Consider the following 17,426-nt stretch of genomic DNA (forward strand, 5'->3'; position numbering starts at 1 on the left):
CTTCACCATCTGTGAAGTTACTGTCCTACAGGTGGGGAGCTGGGGGCTCGAACCGGTCCTTGTGCTTTGCACCATGTGCACTTGGCCCGCTGTGCTACTGCCTGATTCCCCAAGTAGGTATATTTGAAGGCAATTATAAATACTTAAAATTTGTTTTAATTGATTAGCCATTTCTAGTAGTGTGTGTGTGTGTGAAAGAGAGAGAGAGAGAGACAGAGAGAGAGAGATATCAGACACTGCTCAGCTCTGGTATATGGTGGTAATGGAGTTAAAACCTGAGACTTCTGGCATCTCCAGCATGAATCCTATGGTATAACACACTGAACCATTTCCTTGGTCCTGGCCTTATCTTTCTTCTTGCCTTTCTTCCTTCCTTCCTTCCTTCCTTCCTTCCTTCCTTCCTTCCTTCCTTCCTTCCTTCCTTCCTTTTCTCTCTTTTTTGTCTTTATTTATTTATTGGCTAGAAACAGCCAGAAATTGAGAGAGAAGGGGGTATAGAGAGGGAGAGAGGCAGAGAGACACCTGCAACACTGCTTCACCACTCCTGAAACTTTCCCCTTGCAGGTGGGGACTGGGGGCTGGAACCTGGGTCGTTACGCTTTGCAACATGTGCGCTCAGCCAGATGCAACACTACTTGGCCTGCCTGGCTTCCTTCCTTCCTTCCTCCTACCTTTCTTTGTTCCTTTCTTTCTCTTTCAGATAAATGAATTATCATCAATACCTTTGATCCTTGAGCATCAGCTTGAACTGTGATGGTCCACAGACTTTTGATGACGTAAGGGTTAGGTGTTACAATTGAGGGCATGTATTACCATATGCAAGGACCTGGGTTCAAGCCCCAGGTCCCCACCTGCAGGGGATTCGCTTCATAGCAGTGGCAGATATGTGTTGATGTCTATCTTTATCTTTCCCTCTCTACCTTTCCCCCTATTTTTTTTTCCCTCCAGAGTTATTGCTGGAGCTCGGTGCCTGCACTACAGCTCCACTGCTCCTGACAGCCATTTTTCCATTTTATTGGATAGGAAAGAGAGAAATTAAGAGGGGAGTGGGAGATAGAGATAGTGAGACAGACACTTGCAGATCTGCGTCACCACTTGTGAAGCGACTCTCTGCAGGTGGGGAGGACCCGGGATCCTTGTGTGGGTCCTTGCAGCTTCATACTATGTGCTCTTAACCAATCATTATGCCATCACCCAACCTCCACTTTCCCCTCTAAATTTCTCTTTGTCCAATCAAATAAAAATAGAAAGAAAAAACAACATGAAATTATAGTACCAAAAAATATCATGCAGTACTACAAATGTATTTTTTTTCCATATGAATTCCTTAACATTTCATTTCCGTTAGCCTGTCCTCTTATAAAAATACAGTATACAGTATATATAACATGCAAATATGTGCCAATTGATTTTTTACATTATCATTTAGATCCTACATCAGCAGCAGGGTATTGGTATTTCAGGTTTGGAGAAGTTAAAAGTCATGCATCGATTTTTGGCTACTTAGGGGATCAGGCCACCCTCCACCCAGTCTTTACCTTCATCAAGGATCAACTGTGTTTAAACCCATGAGCAGAAATGTGATTTTATTTACTTCTTTTTTTTTTTTTTTTTTTTTTGCCTCCAGGGTTATCACTGGGGCTGCACCATGAATCCACGGCTCCTGGAGGTCATTTTCCCCCCTTTTGTTGCCCTTGTTGTTTATTGGTGTTGTTGTTACTATTGTTGTTATTGTTGCTGGATAGAACAGAGAGAAATCGAGAGGGGAGGGGAAGACAGAGAGGAGGAGAGAAAGATAGACACCTGCAGACCAGCATCACCGCTTGTGAAATGACTCCCATGCAGGTGAGGAGCCGGGGCTCGAACCGGGATCCTTAAGCTGGTCCTTGCACTTTGTGCCAAGTGAGCTTAACTCGCTGCGCTACCGCCTGGCCCCCGATTTTATTTACTTCTTAACATTCCCTTCTTTCTCAAGGCAGTCACAAAATCTCACATTCTTAATGGCCCACCTTCACATTCATCTATTCTAAACCAAGACGTCTTAACCTGTTTTTTTTTTTTCACTTCAAAATAATACTTTAAACAATTACTGATTTGTGGGAGTCGGGTGGTAGTGCAGCGGGTTAAGTGCAGGTGGTGCAAAGGGCAAGGAGCCCCTAGCTCCCCACCTTCAGGGGGAGTCGCTTCACAAGTTGTAAAGCAGGTCTGCAGGTGTCTTAGTTTTCTCTCCGCCTCTATCTTCCCCTCCTCTCTCCATTTCTCTCTGTTCTATCCAACAATGAAGACAACAATAGTAACTAAAACAATCAAAAGAAACAAGGGCAACAAAAGGGAATAAATAAATATAATTAAAAAAAAATACTGATTTGCTTCGTGAGCAATGGAGGAGGTAGAGGCCAGAACGCTACTCTGGCATTTGTGGTTCTAGAGAAATTGAATTCAGGGACTCACATAAAAGTCCTCTGTTCTAGCTGTTGAGCCCTCTCTCTAGCCACCAGCCTACTACTTTTAATGGCTTAAACCCTCCAGCAAAATCCATTGCACAGAAATAGTGCAGCCAGTACATAAGCACTCATTAGCAGCTCGACACCTGCTGTGTTATTTTTGGAGTTGCATCAGTATCAGCAATTGCCTTTTAGGGTTGGGGAGGTAGTTCAATCCATTAGAGCACCAACCTGCATGCCTGTCTCGGGAGGATACAAGGTCATTCTCCACCACCACCTTCTGCCAGAGCTGAGCTATGCTCTGTTCCTCTCTCTCCCAGTAAAATAAAGCACATAGATACATCTTTTTTTTTTTTTTAATTTCCTTTTAGTAGCTAGAGATTGTGCAGTGTTGACAGTTAATGGAACCTGACAGAAACCTAAGATACATCTGAGATAAACCTGAGATACATTTGAGTGTGTGTGTGTGTGTGTGTGTGTGTGTGTGTGTGTGTGTGTGTGTGTGACACTACTCCAGACAACTAGGAAGGGAGACAGAGAGGAAGAAGACACCAAAAGATTTTCCTAATACTCTAGCGCATCCATGTGGTCTGCCAGGGACTTGAACCCATGTGCCATTCCAAGTGCGTTTGCTTCTCTCTCTGCTCTCACCTCCCCCCCACCCCCCTCGCACAGTGCAGAAGCTTCCATCAATGTAGTGTGAACCAGGTCTTCACATGTATAGAAGTACCACCCAATCGATTTCACCAATCTCAGCCTTTGTTTTCTTTAACGAGTCTTGTAGAGATTGATTTATTTATTACTTTTATTTTAATGAAGGGCTCTGGGTTGGACTGTTACTTTTCTTTCTTTCTTGTTCAAAAGATTGTGTAAGACCTTGAGCCCTAAAGGGATATGTTGAAGACCTTAAGATGGCTTGACTTATTTTTGCTTAGTAACAAATACAAACTGATGGTCACAACTTACTAACAGTGCAGTCAGCCAGTGTTCAAAGCAAAAAAGATTGTGCATAGCCTTCATTTTTAGTGAACTTCCACATTCATCTTCTCCAAAGAATGTATTTTCTATACTTTTGAATAAAACAACAACTCAAGAGAACATCAAAATTCAAGAGACATTCAGATTTGGGAAAAAGCAAGTTTCTTGGCAAGTTTCATTTTTTTAAAAGACAGCTGTATAGCTTTAATTTACACGAACACCCACATACCTTTTAAAACCTGCTTTCTCACCACTCTGACAGCTAGAATTTTATCTCTTCACTGTTAAGATTTCTCTAGAGAGTACGATACTGCATCATTTTGACAAACCTGTATGTGAGGAGATTAATGTTCCTCATTTCAGAAACACTTGAGGGTAAGTTGCTTTAACCAGTTTCCTGTTTCCAGAAGCTATTTTTTTTTCCTGTCATCCTTTTAGATTTAACAAAGTTCATTTAATTCTTTTAAAAGCCATACTTTATAAATGTGGAATTCTGCTTGCGATAGAACTTAAATCCCTGAGGTCTGGAGCCAGGCTGACTAGAAGTAATGACCTCAAAAGGCACATGCACTGATGAAGCAGGAACTGACCCATCCTGTGGGACAGCGCCCCTCTATTGCTCAGTCTGAGAACTGCTTTTCACCCTGCTTTATTTTATTATTTTATTTTTATAATTTTTATTTATAAAAAGGAAACATTGACAAAACCATAGGATAAGAGGGGTACAACTCCACACAATTCCCATTACCAGAACTCCATATCCCATCCCTTCCCCTGATAGCTTTCCTATTCTTTAACCCTCTGGGAGTATGGACCCAGGGTCTTTATGGGGTGCAGAAGGTGGAAGGTCTGGCTTCTGTAATTGCTTCCCCGCTGAACATGGGAGTTGGCAGGTCGATCCATACTCCCAGCCTGTCTCTCTCTTTCCTAGTAGGGCAGGGATCTGGGGAAGCAGGGCTCTAGTACACATTGGTGGGGTCATCTGCTCAGGAAGGTCTGGTTGGCATCATGGTAGCATCTGGAACCTGGTGGCTGAAAAAAAAGAGTTAACATATAAAGCCAAACAAATTGTTGACTAATCATGAACCCAAAGGCTGGAATATTACAGATGAAGATTTGGGGTCTCTGTTTTGAAAATAGCTAGTAGGTCTATTTTCGTTACACCCTGCTTTTATAACATTTCTAGAAATCACCTGTTCCTGAGGTGCACTGATTTCGGTAAGACAGGACAGAAGTTCTTTACATTAACGTTCAAGATAATTTGGGGGTAGATTGGAAGAAAAGCACAGGATGTTGATTATAAACCAGTTATTCTTATCAGCTGAACAGTTTCCTTTGACAATTGGAAAACAACTTTAAAATTTTAGTATAGAAAATATGGGCTGGGGAGATATTAGCATAAGGGTTATCCAAAAGACTTTCATGTCTGAGGCCCTGAGGACCCAGGTTCAATCCTCACCTCTACTATAAAGCAAAGTTGAGCAGTGCTCTGGCCTCTCCCTACTAAAATAAACAGAATTTATAAAATAAAACAAAAACAGAAAAATGTCTCAGTAGAAAAGATTGATGTGATAAATTGTGGAAAAATTGTAAATAAAATTTAGTAAGTTGCATCCATGTACTTCTCTTCTATCCTGCAGGCCAAAGATGGCACATTGCTTGTTTTTGTATGACCTGAGGACTGCAGATGAGTTCTTCTGTTTCATTTGACTATTGGTGTGATACTGCTGTTAAGCACTGTATTAGGTTCTAGTGTGTGCCACTAAAAATTAACGTGTGTATACATACTAATTAAGTTCACCACTAAAAGTACAGTGCTATGCTTTACCACACAGTTGAACCCTTTTATCCAGTTTTATCCAGTTTATCTTCCTCCTCTTCCTTTTGGGTAACCACTAATTGGTCTTACAGTTTGAAAGTTTATTTTTGTTTGATTTAGTCCATTCATTTGTTTGGATTTTCTATATACCACATACGAATGAAATCATATGGTGTTTGTCTGTCTCTGTCTGATTTATTTTACTGTACTGAGCATAATATCCTCTAGTTCCATCCGTGGTGTTGCAAAATAATTCTTTTGCTTTTCTTTTTTTAACAGTTGAATAATATTCTGTTATGTATGTATACCATGTCTTCATTCAATTATCTATTGATTCTCTGATTTTAAATGTTCAGGAAAAAAATCAAATGAAGAATATTACTGTGATACTGGAAAATAATTTGACATGCAAAGTTTTGTGTTTGTAATAAAGGTTTATTGGAACATGATCATGACTGTTTGTTTATATATTGTCCTTGCTTTTGGATTGCAACAGAGCTGGGCTCATGTAGTCGAATGGTTGTGGAGGAAACCATATGTTCTTCAAAAGCTAAAATATTTACTTTCTGTTTTTATCAAAAGTTGCTGAGCGCTGTGGTATTAAGAGATTATCATACTACATCTTACATGACTATTCAGAATATTTAATTATAAGTATTTGTGATATAAGAGTTGGTGAAATCATTCAAACATATATGTACAAGATGATCCTGAAAAGTTTGTTACTTTACCAAGTTTTTGCTTTTTCTCCTGGTATACATATAAGTTCTGTAAAAGAGTAATGATAATAGTAATTTATATGTAGTCATTTGGTAATTCATTTGTAGAGCTTCAGGTTTTAGAACAGTATGACACATAGTAGATGCTCACTAAACTAGCAAGGATAGTTGAACACTGGTGAATTTTATTACAATATGCTTTTGTGTAATAGAACAAAACATTTGTGGGATATGCATATATATTTGGCACTAACTTGAAAAAATTTTTTTCCCTTTTTTAATATTTCTTTATTTATTATTTACTTATTCCCTTTTGTTGCCCTTCTTTTTATTTTCCCTTTTGTTGCCCTGTTGTTGTATTTATTGTTGTACTTGTTGTTGTTATTGATGTCGTCATTGTTGGATAGGACAGAGAGAAATGGAGAGAGGAGGGGAAGGGGGGGTAGAAAGACAGACATCTGCAGACCTGCTTCACTGCCTGTGAAGCGACCCCTCCTGCAGGTGGGGAGCCGGGGGCTCCAACGGGGATTTTTATGCCGGTCCTTGCGCTTTGCGCCACGTGCGCTTAACCCGCTGCGCTACAGCCCGACTCCCCCAATTTTTCTTTTTTTCTAATTAAATTTAAGTGCCTGATCCCGTTGCAAAGTCTGGTTTCTTTACTCCTTTTTTTGAGTTTATTTTATTTTATTTTACTATTTATTTATCACCAGATCACTGTTTAGCTCTGGTTTATGGTGGTATGGAGGACTGAGTCTGGGATTTTGGAGCCTTAAGCATGAGAATCTCTTTGCCTAACCATTATGCTATTTTCCCCTGCCCCCTTCTTTTCTCCTTACTGGTCCTTTCTGGCCTTCTTTCTTCTTCCCTCCCCCTGCCCTTTTGTTTTCCAAAACACTGTTTAGCTCTGGAATGTAATGGTGCAAGAGATTGAACCTGGCTCCTCAGAGCCTCAGGCTTGAAAGCCTTTTGCATCATATGCTATATTCCAGAAGACTTATGCTATATTCCAGAAGACTGTTTAAAAGGGAACATTATTGGGAGTCGGGCTGTAGTGCAGCGGGCTAAGCGCAGGTGGCGCAAAGCACAAGGACCAGCATAAGGATCCCGAACCCCAGCTCCCCACCTGCAGGGGAGTCGCTTCACAGGCGGTGAAGCAGGTCTGCAGGTGTCTATCTTTCTCTCCTCCTCTCTGTCTTCCCCTCCTCTCTCCATTTCTCTCTGTCCTATCCAACAACGACAACAACAATAATAACTACAACAATAAAACAACAAGGGCAACAAAAGAGAATAAATAATAAAAAAAAGGAACATTATCATACCCATTATATGGAAGATAAAAGCAAGGTTGAGAAAATTCCTACAACTTCTCTAGCTTTATAAAGTTAAGGAGTAGTGTGACTAAAATTCACACAGGCTATTGGATTGGAGTTTCAGCTCTAATTATAAACACTATTTCTTAAATTCCTAAATACAATCTAAATTTTCAGGTGTGAAAGACGGGTGGAAAAACACCAGAGGTAAATATACAAATAACAGAACCAATTTCTGGGGTATGAGATGATTGATTGTTACCCTCGAAGCTACACATGTTAATATGTTTCCACATTTCTTAAAAGGAGTAGATGTACTTCTAGTTACTTTAAAAATGAGAAACAAATGTTTCTAAAGGGAAGGCAAAGCAGCCCTGAAGGCTGTTAAAAGTTCCAATTGTTTATGTAGATCACTTCCTTGTTTCTCTGAGGGCCTCGTTTTCATTGCTAAGGAAACTAACTATGTGTATTGATTTGTGTTGCTGAGATTCAGAGTTAGGTTTCAGCTCCCTTAAACACTTCTTGGCTCCTAGAATGCATAGCACTAATCTGTGTATGACTTTGGTCTAAAAACACAGAAATTGAGCTTTTGATGTTTATTTTAGGAGACTGAAGCTCAAGTTTTAGAAAGCTGTGTTGTGTCTCACACTTGTTTTTTTTGCTACAATGATCTGCACTGGTCTCTTCTCTTATCATCAGTTGGTTTAGGGGCTGGACGGTGGTGCACCTGGTTGAGAGCACATGTTGTAATGCTCAAGGACCCAGGTTCAAGCCCCCGGCCCCCACCTGTAGGGAGAAAGCTTTGCAAGTGGTGAAGCAGTGCTGTAGGTATCTGTCTCTTTCCCTCTTTGTCTCCCCCTTCCTCTCAACTTCTGGCTGTCTCTATCCAATAAATAAATAAATAAAATAAAATAAATTGGTTTGTCATGGAGTTTATCACTGTTTTTATTAGCACAATATTTACATAATTATGAATACACATTTAAAGTGATTGTATCTAAGAAGATAATAAATAGATCTCAGCAACCACAAACCACTTAGTTAAGTACAAGGAATAAATAAAGGAGAGAGATAATGTTAAAAAAATGAAATTTCATTATCATTCATGTCTTTTTCTGCATTTTTCTCTTAGTTGTGTGTCAACAGTTCACAGAATTTCCACAACCTGGCCACTTACCATGTACCCTAGCCTAAATATTAGGGCTAAAAGAAGAAAGTTTTTTTTTTTTTAAGCAAAACTGGAAAGGAGAAAATTAGGATAATTAAGTGAATGCTATTATAATTACAGTCACTGAGTCACTGTAACACCAAATTCAAGAGTGGTTAGAGAAGATGACTGTTTTCCCTGTCAAAGAACTCCGGAAGATGGTACATAAGTAAGGTGATCAAATGAAATTCCTTAACAACAATAAAAAGGAAAAAAAAAAGTAAAGACTGAGAACCTTTGAAATTATTTAAAAGGACTGTAAAAAATTCCTGGCACATGTCTGAACATTCCAGTCAGAGGTTTCTCTTGTCTGGGCTTGTTAAGAAAAAGTTAGGTGAGCCTTTTTCAAGTTTTTGCAACTTGGTTGACTCCCACCCCCCACACACCCTAATTCTGATTTTCGATATATAAGCAGAACTGTAGTGCATCATTTCTTGACTTTTTTATTTAGAAAAGGGGTTTGAGAGTGAAGCTATTTTTTTCAGCCTGAATTGAAATTTAATATTAAAAAAAATTTATGATGTCCCTGGATAGACCTCAGACATGCACAATAGCACCAACTCGAGACATTTTTTTAAAGTCTTTTACAGAGAAAAGAGGAAGTGAGAGTCACCACATATAGCATTGCTCCACCCTCCTTTGGGCTTCCCTAGTTCTGTCCATGATACTCCCATGTGATGTCAGGACTCCAGCCTAGGGCCTGTGCTTGGTAAGGCATGCCTTATGTTCCCTTGAAGTAGAATGTAATGCACCCAAATGATGATCTTTCCAGTTCATAATCATTTTACTCAGACTTGTATTTCTTATAGAGTTCATCAAAGAAAATTATGATTTTGATACAAACAATTCAAGTGGCAGATTTTTTAAAAATCAATTTCAAAATATTGCACCTGCTGTTGCAGAAATAACATCTGCTTAACAACACTGAAGTTGTATGTTAATAAATGATCCATCACCAATAACGCAATTGCTTCCATCAAATTGGACCAAAACCCCTCTTCTTTTTTTTTTTCCTTTGGAGATTATTGTGGCTGCTGTGAACATACGGTTTTTCAGTCGCAACTTCCCCCCAAATTATTTTTTCTTCCTTACATCATAATGTGGCCTCAGAAGAAGCAGACAGTTCTTATTACAAATAGAGAGCAGCTCCACTTAGACATTGAATAGACGATTATAAATGTCTGGATTCTTCCCCTTTTTGTGGTGGCAGCTTTTAGATGTGGAAAAAAACCACATTAACCAGAGGACGTTGCTATTGATGGCTAGTCGCTTATTTCTACCACATCTATAAAGTATCTGGCTTAAAATGTTTTCTTTTATTATATAACAATACCTTTCTGTTTGATGACTTTTATTAGGAAGCATCATCTTTGAGGTATAAAATATTAAAAATTCAGATGGGAAAAGGGCCATAATGAATCACCTAGTTAATTCTTGCTTCTGACAGATGGCCGTGGTAAGACTATGAAAGATTTGTCCTCCTCAGAATTATAGATTAAATTAGTAGCATGCTAACATGTTTTCCTTTAATTATTCTTCAGATGGCCGCCCATGTGCTGTTATTCTGTGGGACTCATCTTTGTTACCAGCAAGTAATGAGACCCATTCTTCTGTTCAGCTCACCTGGGGAGCTTATCAACAGTTGCTGAAACAGAAGTGCTGGCAGAATGGCCGAGTACCCAAACCTGAATGGGGTTGTACTGAAATATATCACCATGAGTGGTCCAAGATGGCACTCTTTGATTTTTTGTTACAGGTAAGTTTATCTAATCAAATAAATGGTTTTCTAAGACTGCCATTTAGTTACCCAAATCTGACACTGAACAATTTTCTGCATTTGTCGATTTGAAAAAGTTAGAGTTCACATTCCATACTGCAACATTTGACAAACATAGCACCATGTTATAAACTTTTCTCTCCTTTTTGGAAATATCTTTTAGGAAAGGTACTTCAGATCTTTAATGAACTTTGAAGAAATAATTGTTCAGCAGTTCAGCCCTGCAATAATACTACCCGTTAGAGATACAAATAATTGATATTACTCATCTATTGCTCTTTAAAGTAGATAGTATTACTCCATTGTGGGTAGGCAAGGAAAATGAAATTTAGTGAGAGTTTCACAATGTTGAAAGCTGGAGCTGAGAATTCCTGAAATCTGTTGATGATAAAATAAATTACCATCATTCCACACTATGGTTCAACAGTCACTGGACTACATAAAGCTTATAACCACCGTTTCACCTGTTTTTCTTTTCAGTAATTTTTTTGCACATAGTTTAAACTACATACCGGAGCATAATAAATATTTACTACTTTCATAATCAAATAACTTTTGACATTTTCTAATTCTCCTCTCTTACCTCCTTTTAATAAAGACCTTATGGCTCTGTTCACCCCTTCATTCCATTGTCCAAAGACAGTCCAGCTGCCATTGGCTTCTCCACTTCAGAAAAGTGGATTTGTTGTTGTCATGTTGGAGCTACTTTTCCTTATTCAAACTATAAGAAGTGACATGAGAACCATGTTCCCTTGCCCCTCAGATCCCATTGGGGTGATTCAGAGTGGTCTTGGTAAGTGTTGTAGCACTGCTGAGGAATTCTCAACTGAGGTAATAACCCATTTTAAATGGCCTGTTTTCAGACCTGCTCAACATTTGCCATCAGAGGAGATATTTTTATTATCTTGGCAAGAAAAAATTATAGAGGGACTACTATAATGCCAATCTACCTCCCTGGCTCAGTCCATTTTATAAATAAATTAACAATACTTTTGACCTTTGAGCATGCATTTGAACTGCACTGGTCCATTTAAAACTGGGCTTTCTTTTAAACAGATGATATGAACTTACAGTATCGAAAAATATAGTTCAGTACCGTGAGTGTATATCCTATTTCTTATGAATATCTTAATTCACAGACTTTCAAGACTGCTTTATTAATATCCTTGAAAGGATAACACAGAACAGTATCTAAGATGAGGCCATTTCCCCCATTTTGTTGTTCTTATTGTCATTATTGTTGTTGTTGTTGTTGGATAGGACAGAGAAATTGAGAGAAGAAGGGAGACAGAGAGGGGGGATAGAAAGACAGACACCTGCAGATCTGCTTCACCAGTTGTGAAGCGACTCCCCTGCAGTTGGGGAGCAGAGCCTAGAACTGGCTTCCTTATGCCCGTCCTTGCGCTTTGCGCTGTGTGCGCTTAACCCACTGTGCTACCACCCTTTCAACAATTCTGACTAGTTCTAGGCTCCAAGTTTAAACCATTACAATGTGACAACTTAAAATTATCCACAGGCTAATGGAAATTGCTCTGATAAAATATTTTAGCAATGAAGTAGAGAATGAATGAAGGTGTGTAGAGTTAATGAAGTGCAAATGCTGAGTATGAGGCGAGATGTTTGTGAAGTGGTCACCCACTGAGACATTGAAGTTCTTGAGGTTAGTGAAAAAATTGATTTTTTTCTTTTAAACATGAATGATATTATAAATAGTTATCGTTTGCACAATATTCCTTTTCAATTACGTTAAAATTTTTATAAAAGATCTGTGAAACCTATGGTGGTTGTCTTTGGGAGATAGGAAGGTGGGGACACAGAGCGTTGGCAGTGGCTGTCTGTAATTCTACAATCCTGTAACCCACTCTCATCACAAATAAATAACTTCAAAAATTTACATTCAAGTCATAATAAATACATGACTCAAATTATGTTTGGAAATGTGTTGGAATATACTGGATGGATTTTTGGAGCAGTCTGAGACAAATTATACTAGAAACAAACTAAGACACTTGCTGTAAGATGTGAGGGCAAAAGCAAGAGAAGGCAGAAGCCTGTTGTAAATGTTCTGCATACGACTTTTTTTTTCCATCCAATTCTATGCCATTCTACTGGGGCTAATGCAGTAGAGGCACAAGTAATCTTTTATTCTTGAAGTGTAGGAGTATGAATTGCAATAGACAGAAATTCATCTCCGCAAGGAAGACAAGAGAGCAGTGTTGTAGAAAACATTAGAGTTTCCAAGACTTAATCAAATTTCTTTCAAAAGTTTATGTGAAACAAGAGAAGATTTAGGATTTAGAAAATTTACTTCTTGACCTTAGAGTAAGTCTATATAGTAGTTAAAAGCTGAGATTCTAGAGTCAATCTTTTGCATTTTTTGTTTAGTGATTAGTGATTTAACAGTGATTTGTAAGACCACAGAACCACCAAAGTTCTGTGCCTCTCCCACCCCACATACACACTGGTAACCACTATAGCTCTAACAAAGTCTTAGAGATAGCTTCTGATTTTAACCTGTTAAATTTATTCATTTTTGTCTTTTTTAATACTTATGTATTCCCTTTTTATTTGTGTAGTTATTATTGTTATTGATGTCGTCGTTGGATCAAACCTAGAGAAATCGAGAGAGGAGGGGAAGACAGAGAGGGGGAGAGAAAGACAGACACCTGCAGACCTGCTTCACCGCTTGTGAAGCTACTCCCCTGCAGTTAGGGAGCCAGGGGCTCGAACCAGGATCCTTACTGCGGTCCTTGCACTATGCGCCACCTGTGCTTAACCCGCGACACTACCACCCGACTCCCTAACCTGTTGAATTTAAATTCTAACTCTGCCAATACAGTATTATTTAACTATAAGAATTACTTTGGGGGCCAGATGTTGGCACACCCAGGGAAGCCCTCCAGATTCAGTGCACAAGTTGCCATGCAAAAGGGTCTGGGGTTCAGTCCTCTGCTCCCCACCTGTGGGGGTGGGAAGGTGGAAAGGGAAGCTTCATGAGCAGTGAAGCAGTACTGCTGGTGTCTCTCTTTTTCTTTCCCTCTATCTCACTGCCTCTCAGTTTCTCTCTGTCATAAAATTTTAAAAAGATGTTTTTAAAGGATAAGATGGTCACCATGAGTAGTGGATTCCTCTTGCAGTTACTTACCCTCAGCAATAATTCTAGTGGTGATAAAAAATCAAAAGTACTATATAACCTCTCTGTATTCCAGCCAACTCATCTGTAAAACAGAAATAATAATATTTTTATATGTAGGACTATTGAAAGTGTTAAATATTTTATACATATGAACAAGTCAGAATAATGCCTGGTACAGTGAGTGTTACCTATTAAAAGATTGGTCATCTATAAGTAATACTAGAGGTAAATGTCAATATAAGAATTTTTATTCATTAAGGTATGTCATTCACAAATCTCTTTATTTTTCTAATTGTATATATTTTCCCACTCATATTATATTATAGGTGCTAGCCTATTAGTATTTCATTACTTTTGACTAGCCTGCCTTCTTTAATAGGCTTTTAATTTCTCAAGGGTAATTTCCTCTCTCAAATCTGTAACCTTTTTATTGATATTAGCAGCAACATGTCTGTAAATGTCACAGTTACTCAGCATTGTTTGTTTGATCAAAGAAAACTACATAATTATATTAAATATTAAACCACCTGCCAACTTAAAATGTTAAAGATGAAAGAAAAAAAAGTTTCTGCAGAGAAACTTTTGTCAAAGAAAGAGAAATGTAAAAAATTAGAGATCTTAATGAATACACAATATTTAGTGTTTTTGCTATTTAGTGAACTCCTTCTTGTATTTACATTTTCCAAAGAGTAGCTCTTTTTTTGGTTAGAAATTAAGGGATATTAGGGGGCTAGGTGGTGGCACACCTGGTTGAGCGCACATGTTACAGTGCACAAGGACCAAGGTTCGATTCCCCAGTCCCCACCTGCAGGGGGAAAGCTTTGCAATGGTGAAGCAGTGTTGCAGGTGTCTCTCACCCTCTCTATCCCTCCCTTCCCTCTCGATTTCTGACCGTCTCTATCCAATAAAGAAATAAAAAATAATAAAAAAAGAAATTAAGGGATATCTATATAGAGGAAGAAAGATAGCACATATATGAGGGATGTTTGTTTCCACCACCACCAAAATAAATTAAATACCTTTCTTCTCAGATATGAATTGGAGCCCCTATCTGTTTCAGGCACCTAGTAGCTTTACTACTGGTAGTAAAAGGATGGATGGGACTCTCTTCCTGATCTCACAAGTTATTCAACTAACCAGATAATTAAAGAGAATGTATCAGGGAACATGACTGAAATAAAACTAACATTATCTAGAAGCAACTGGGATGCTACTCTGTTGTGTTTTTTTTTGGTATGTTTGTTTTTATTATTTATTTATTTATTTATTTATTTATTTATTTTTCTCCAGGGTTATTGCTGGGCTCGGTGCCTGCACCATGAATCTACCACTCCTGGAGGCCATTTTTCCCCCTTTGTTGCCCTTGTTGTTGTAGCCTCCTTGTGGTTATTATTATTGCCATTGTTGATGCTGTTCGTTGTTGGATAGGACAGAGAGAAATGGATAGAGGAGGGGAAGATAGAGAGGGGGAGAGAAAGGCAGACACCTGCAGACCTGCTTCACCGCCTGTGAAGCGACTCCCCTGCAGGTGGGGAGCCGGGGGCTAGAACCGGGATCCCTACACCAGTCCTTGTGCTTTGCGCCACATGCACTTAAACCACTGCGCCACTGCCTGACCCAAGTATGTTTGTTTTTGATAGAGATAGAGAAATCAGAGAGACAGAGTGAAAGAGACCACAGCACTAAAGCTTCTTACAGTGTGGTTGGGTTCAAATGTGGGTCTCTCCTTCTTCTTCTAGCGTTTGCCCTTCTTCCGTAGCCAGTCAACAGCATCAGGTTGAGCCTGAGGGTCTCTCCTAAGGCAAAGCATCGCCAACACCCTCTCCAAGTGACTTCTTTTAGTAGCCCAGATGCTACTGTTCTTTTGGGATTGTAAGTAAGTGAGTGAGGCAGTGCATGTAACTAATCTAGAAATAGAAGAACCTTCAGCAATCAGGTGAGCATGAGAAACAGGAAGAGATTTTTGGATTTTAATGAAAAACTGGAAGTGTGAGTCCTTTAAGTGGAAGAAATGATGGGTATGGAGAGTTCCTGTACCATTCAAAACAGTTTTTTCCCTAGATGACTGTGAGTAATAGACTTAATGTTCATAAATTCAACACGTAAAATGTGAATTGATATGCTCTGCCCCAGCCCCCAGAGTTGACTTTCTTCATGTAATTCTCCTCTTTTTTTTTTTTTTTTTTGCCTCCAAGGTTATTGCTGGGGCTGGGTTCCTGCACTACGAATCCACTGCTCCTGGAGGACATTCCACCCCCCACTCCCCTGCTTTTTGTTGCCCTTGTTGTTTATCATTGTTGTTATTATGTCGTTGTATACGACAGAGAAATTGAGAGAGGAGGGGGGAGAGAAAGACAGACACCTGCAGACCTGCTTCACCACTAGTGAAGTGACACCCTAGCAGGTGGGGAGGTGCCGCTGGAACCGGGATCTATATGCCTGTCTTTGCTTTAGCCCCACACGTGGCGCTACTGCCCGGCCCATAGTTCTCTTATCTGACTTCTAACAATCCTTTTATAGTGAATTAGATGAACAGGCTATAATATTTTTCTCTTCTCTATCACCTTTCATCCCATAGGTCATTTGTTTCCCATTTAATATTTTGATTAACTAAAAATTCCATCTAAAAATCACCTAAAGAAGAAATATTATTTTTCATTAAAATATATTTGTTTTCTTTTTAAAAATACATTACTCTATCTGTTAGATCAGAGAGAAATTGAGAGGGAGGGGAAGATAGGAAGGGAGAGAAAGATAGATACCTGCAGCACTGCTTCACCACTGGTGAAGATTTCCACCTGAAGGTGGAGACCAGGGGCTTGGACTTAACCAGGTGAGCCACCACCCTGCCTTGAATATTTGTTTCTACAGAAGCATTCTATACATTAGGCAAAGAAAGAATTCAATTCTGATACAGGTTGTGAAGGTTTCCCTCCTTGCTTAGCCATCTGGTGGCAACTTGATTTTCAGAAACCATCAGGGAAAAGACATTCAGTCTGGTACTCTGACAGCAAAACATAGTGATTTAGAGTTCTAGATGATACTGTAGTTTGGATTAACTTATTGATTTGCAAAATCAGTACTCTGCCTGTTGAAATTGTCTCTTGCCATGTATTTATTGGTAAAGTCAAGTCAGCAACTGGTGATGTTCCTATTCGATTACTAGAAAAACAGTGAGGGCTGATGTTATCAGATAATTTCTCAGCTTTACATAGCAAAGAAAGTCTAGGATTAGCTTTGGAAATTCTGGTTGACATATTGAAGTGGAATCTAAAAAAGCAAAGACTATTAAAAATCAGATTAAAATTACTATTGCTAAAAAAAAAATAAGCAACTTTGATAATGAGAAAAATGGCTCTCTGTTGAAGACCAAGGAGTGTGTGTCATTCTAGACATTGGAAATGAAAAACCTGGGAAAAGAAGTAAATAGGACTGGTATACCCAGTGTAGAACTTGCGTGCATGACGCTTCCACTTGTATTTTCATTGCTGAATCTATTAGAGTGGTATTCTGCACTCTCTCTCTCTTTTTCTCTCTTCCCCTGTTACCTCATATAAAATCTGTTTTTTAAAAAGAGAAATTTCAGAGCTGTTTTTCCTCACCCCAGCACCATAGAGTTGAGCAGAGTTCTGGTCAAACAGACAAACAAACAAGAAAAAGTCCAGATTTTGCCACCACGGGTGTACCAAGTACTAACACTGTTGTGGTTGCAGTAGACTTTTAACTTTATGAAATGTGATATAAAATGCAATTCCAAAGTCTGGTTTTAACATCGTTTCTACTATGCACCTGTTTACACTTTGTCACCAGCAGACATTATTTTCGGTATTAATGATACTACAGCTCAGAACTTACATTATTTAAAGAGGTCTCAGAAGATTTCCAGATCATCTTGTAACTCTGCAGTTTGATTCTTATGGACACTGGTTGCAATGCATGACCAAACTGATCCAAAATGTGATATGTACTGGACACCTATATTATCTTTATTGCGTTAAACATTTACGCACGTTGAGATAGAAGACATGATGTTGAA

At 38.8% G+C, this 17,426-nt stretch overlaps 1 protein-coding gene across 2 annotated transcripts in view; it reads left to right on the forward strand.

Moving 5' to 3' along the window:
- The window catches only part of GASK1B (golgi associated kinase 1B), a 69,434-nt gene that overhangs the window by 18,027 nt on the left and 33,981 nt on the right, over positions 1–17,426 (forward strand). For both annotated transcript variants that reach the window (XM_060178900.1, XM_007530386.3), the window contains exon 3: positions 10,019–10,233. In XM_060178900.1, coding sequence (XP_060034883.1) covers positions 10,019–10,233 — 215 coding nt within the window. The remainder of the gene's footprint in view (positions 1–10,018; positions 10,234–17,426) is intronic.

Source organism: Erinaceus europaeus, chromosome 19 (assembly GCF_950295315.1).
Source record: "Erinaceus europaeus chromosome 19, mEriEur2.1, whole genome shotgun sequence".
In the NCBI taxonomy this organism is placed as follows: Eukaryota; Metazoa; Chordata; class Mammalia; order Eulipotyphla; family Erinaceidae; genus Erinaceus; species Erinaceus europaeus.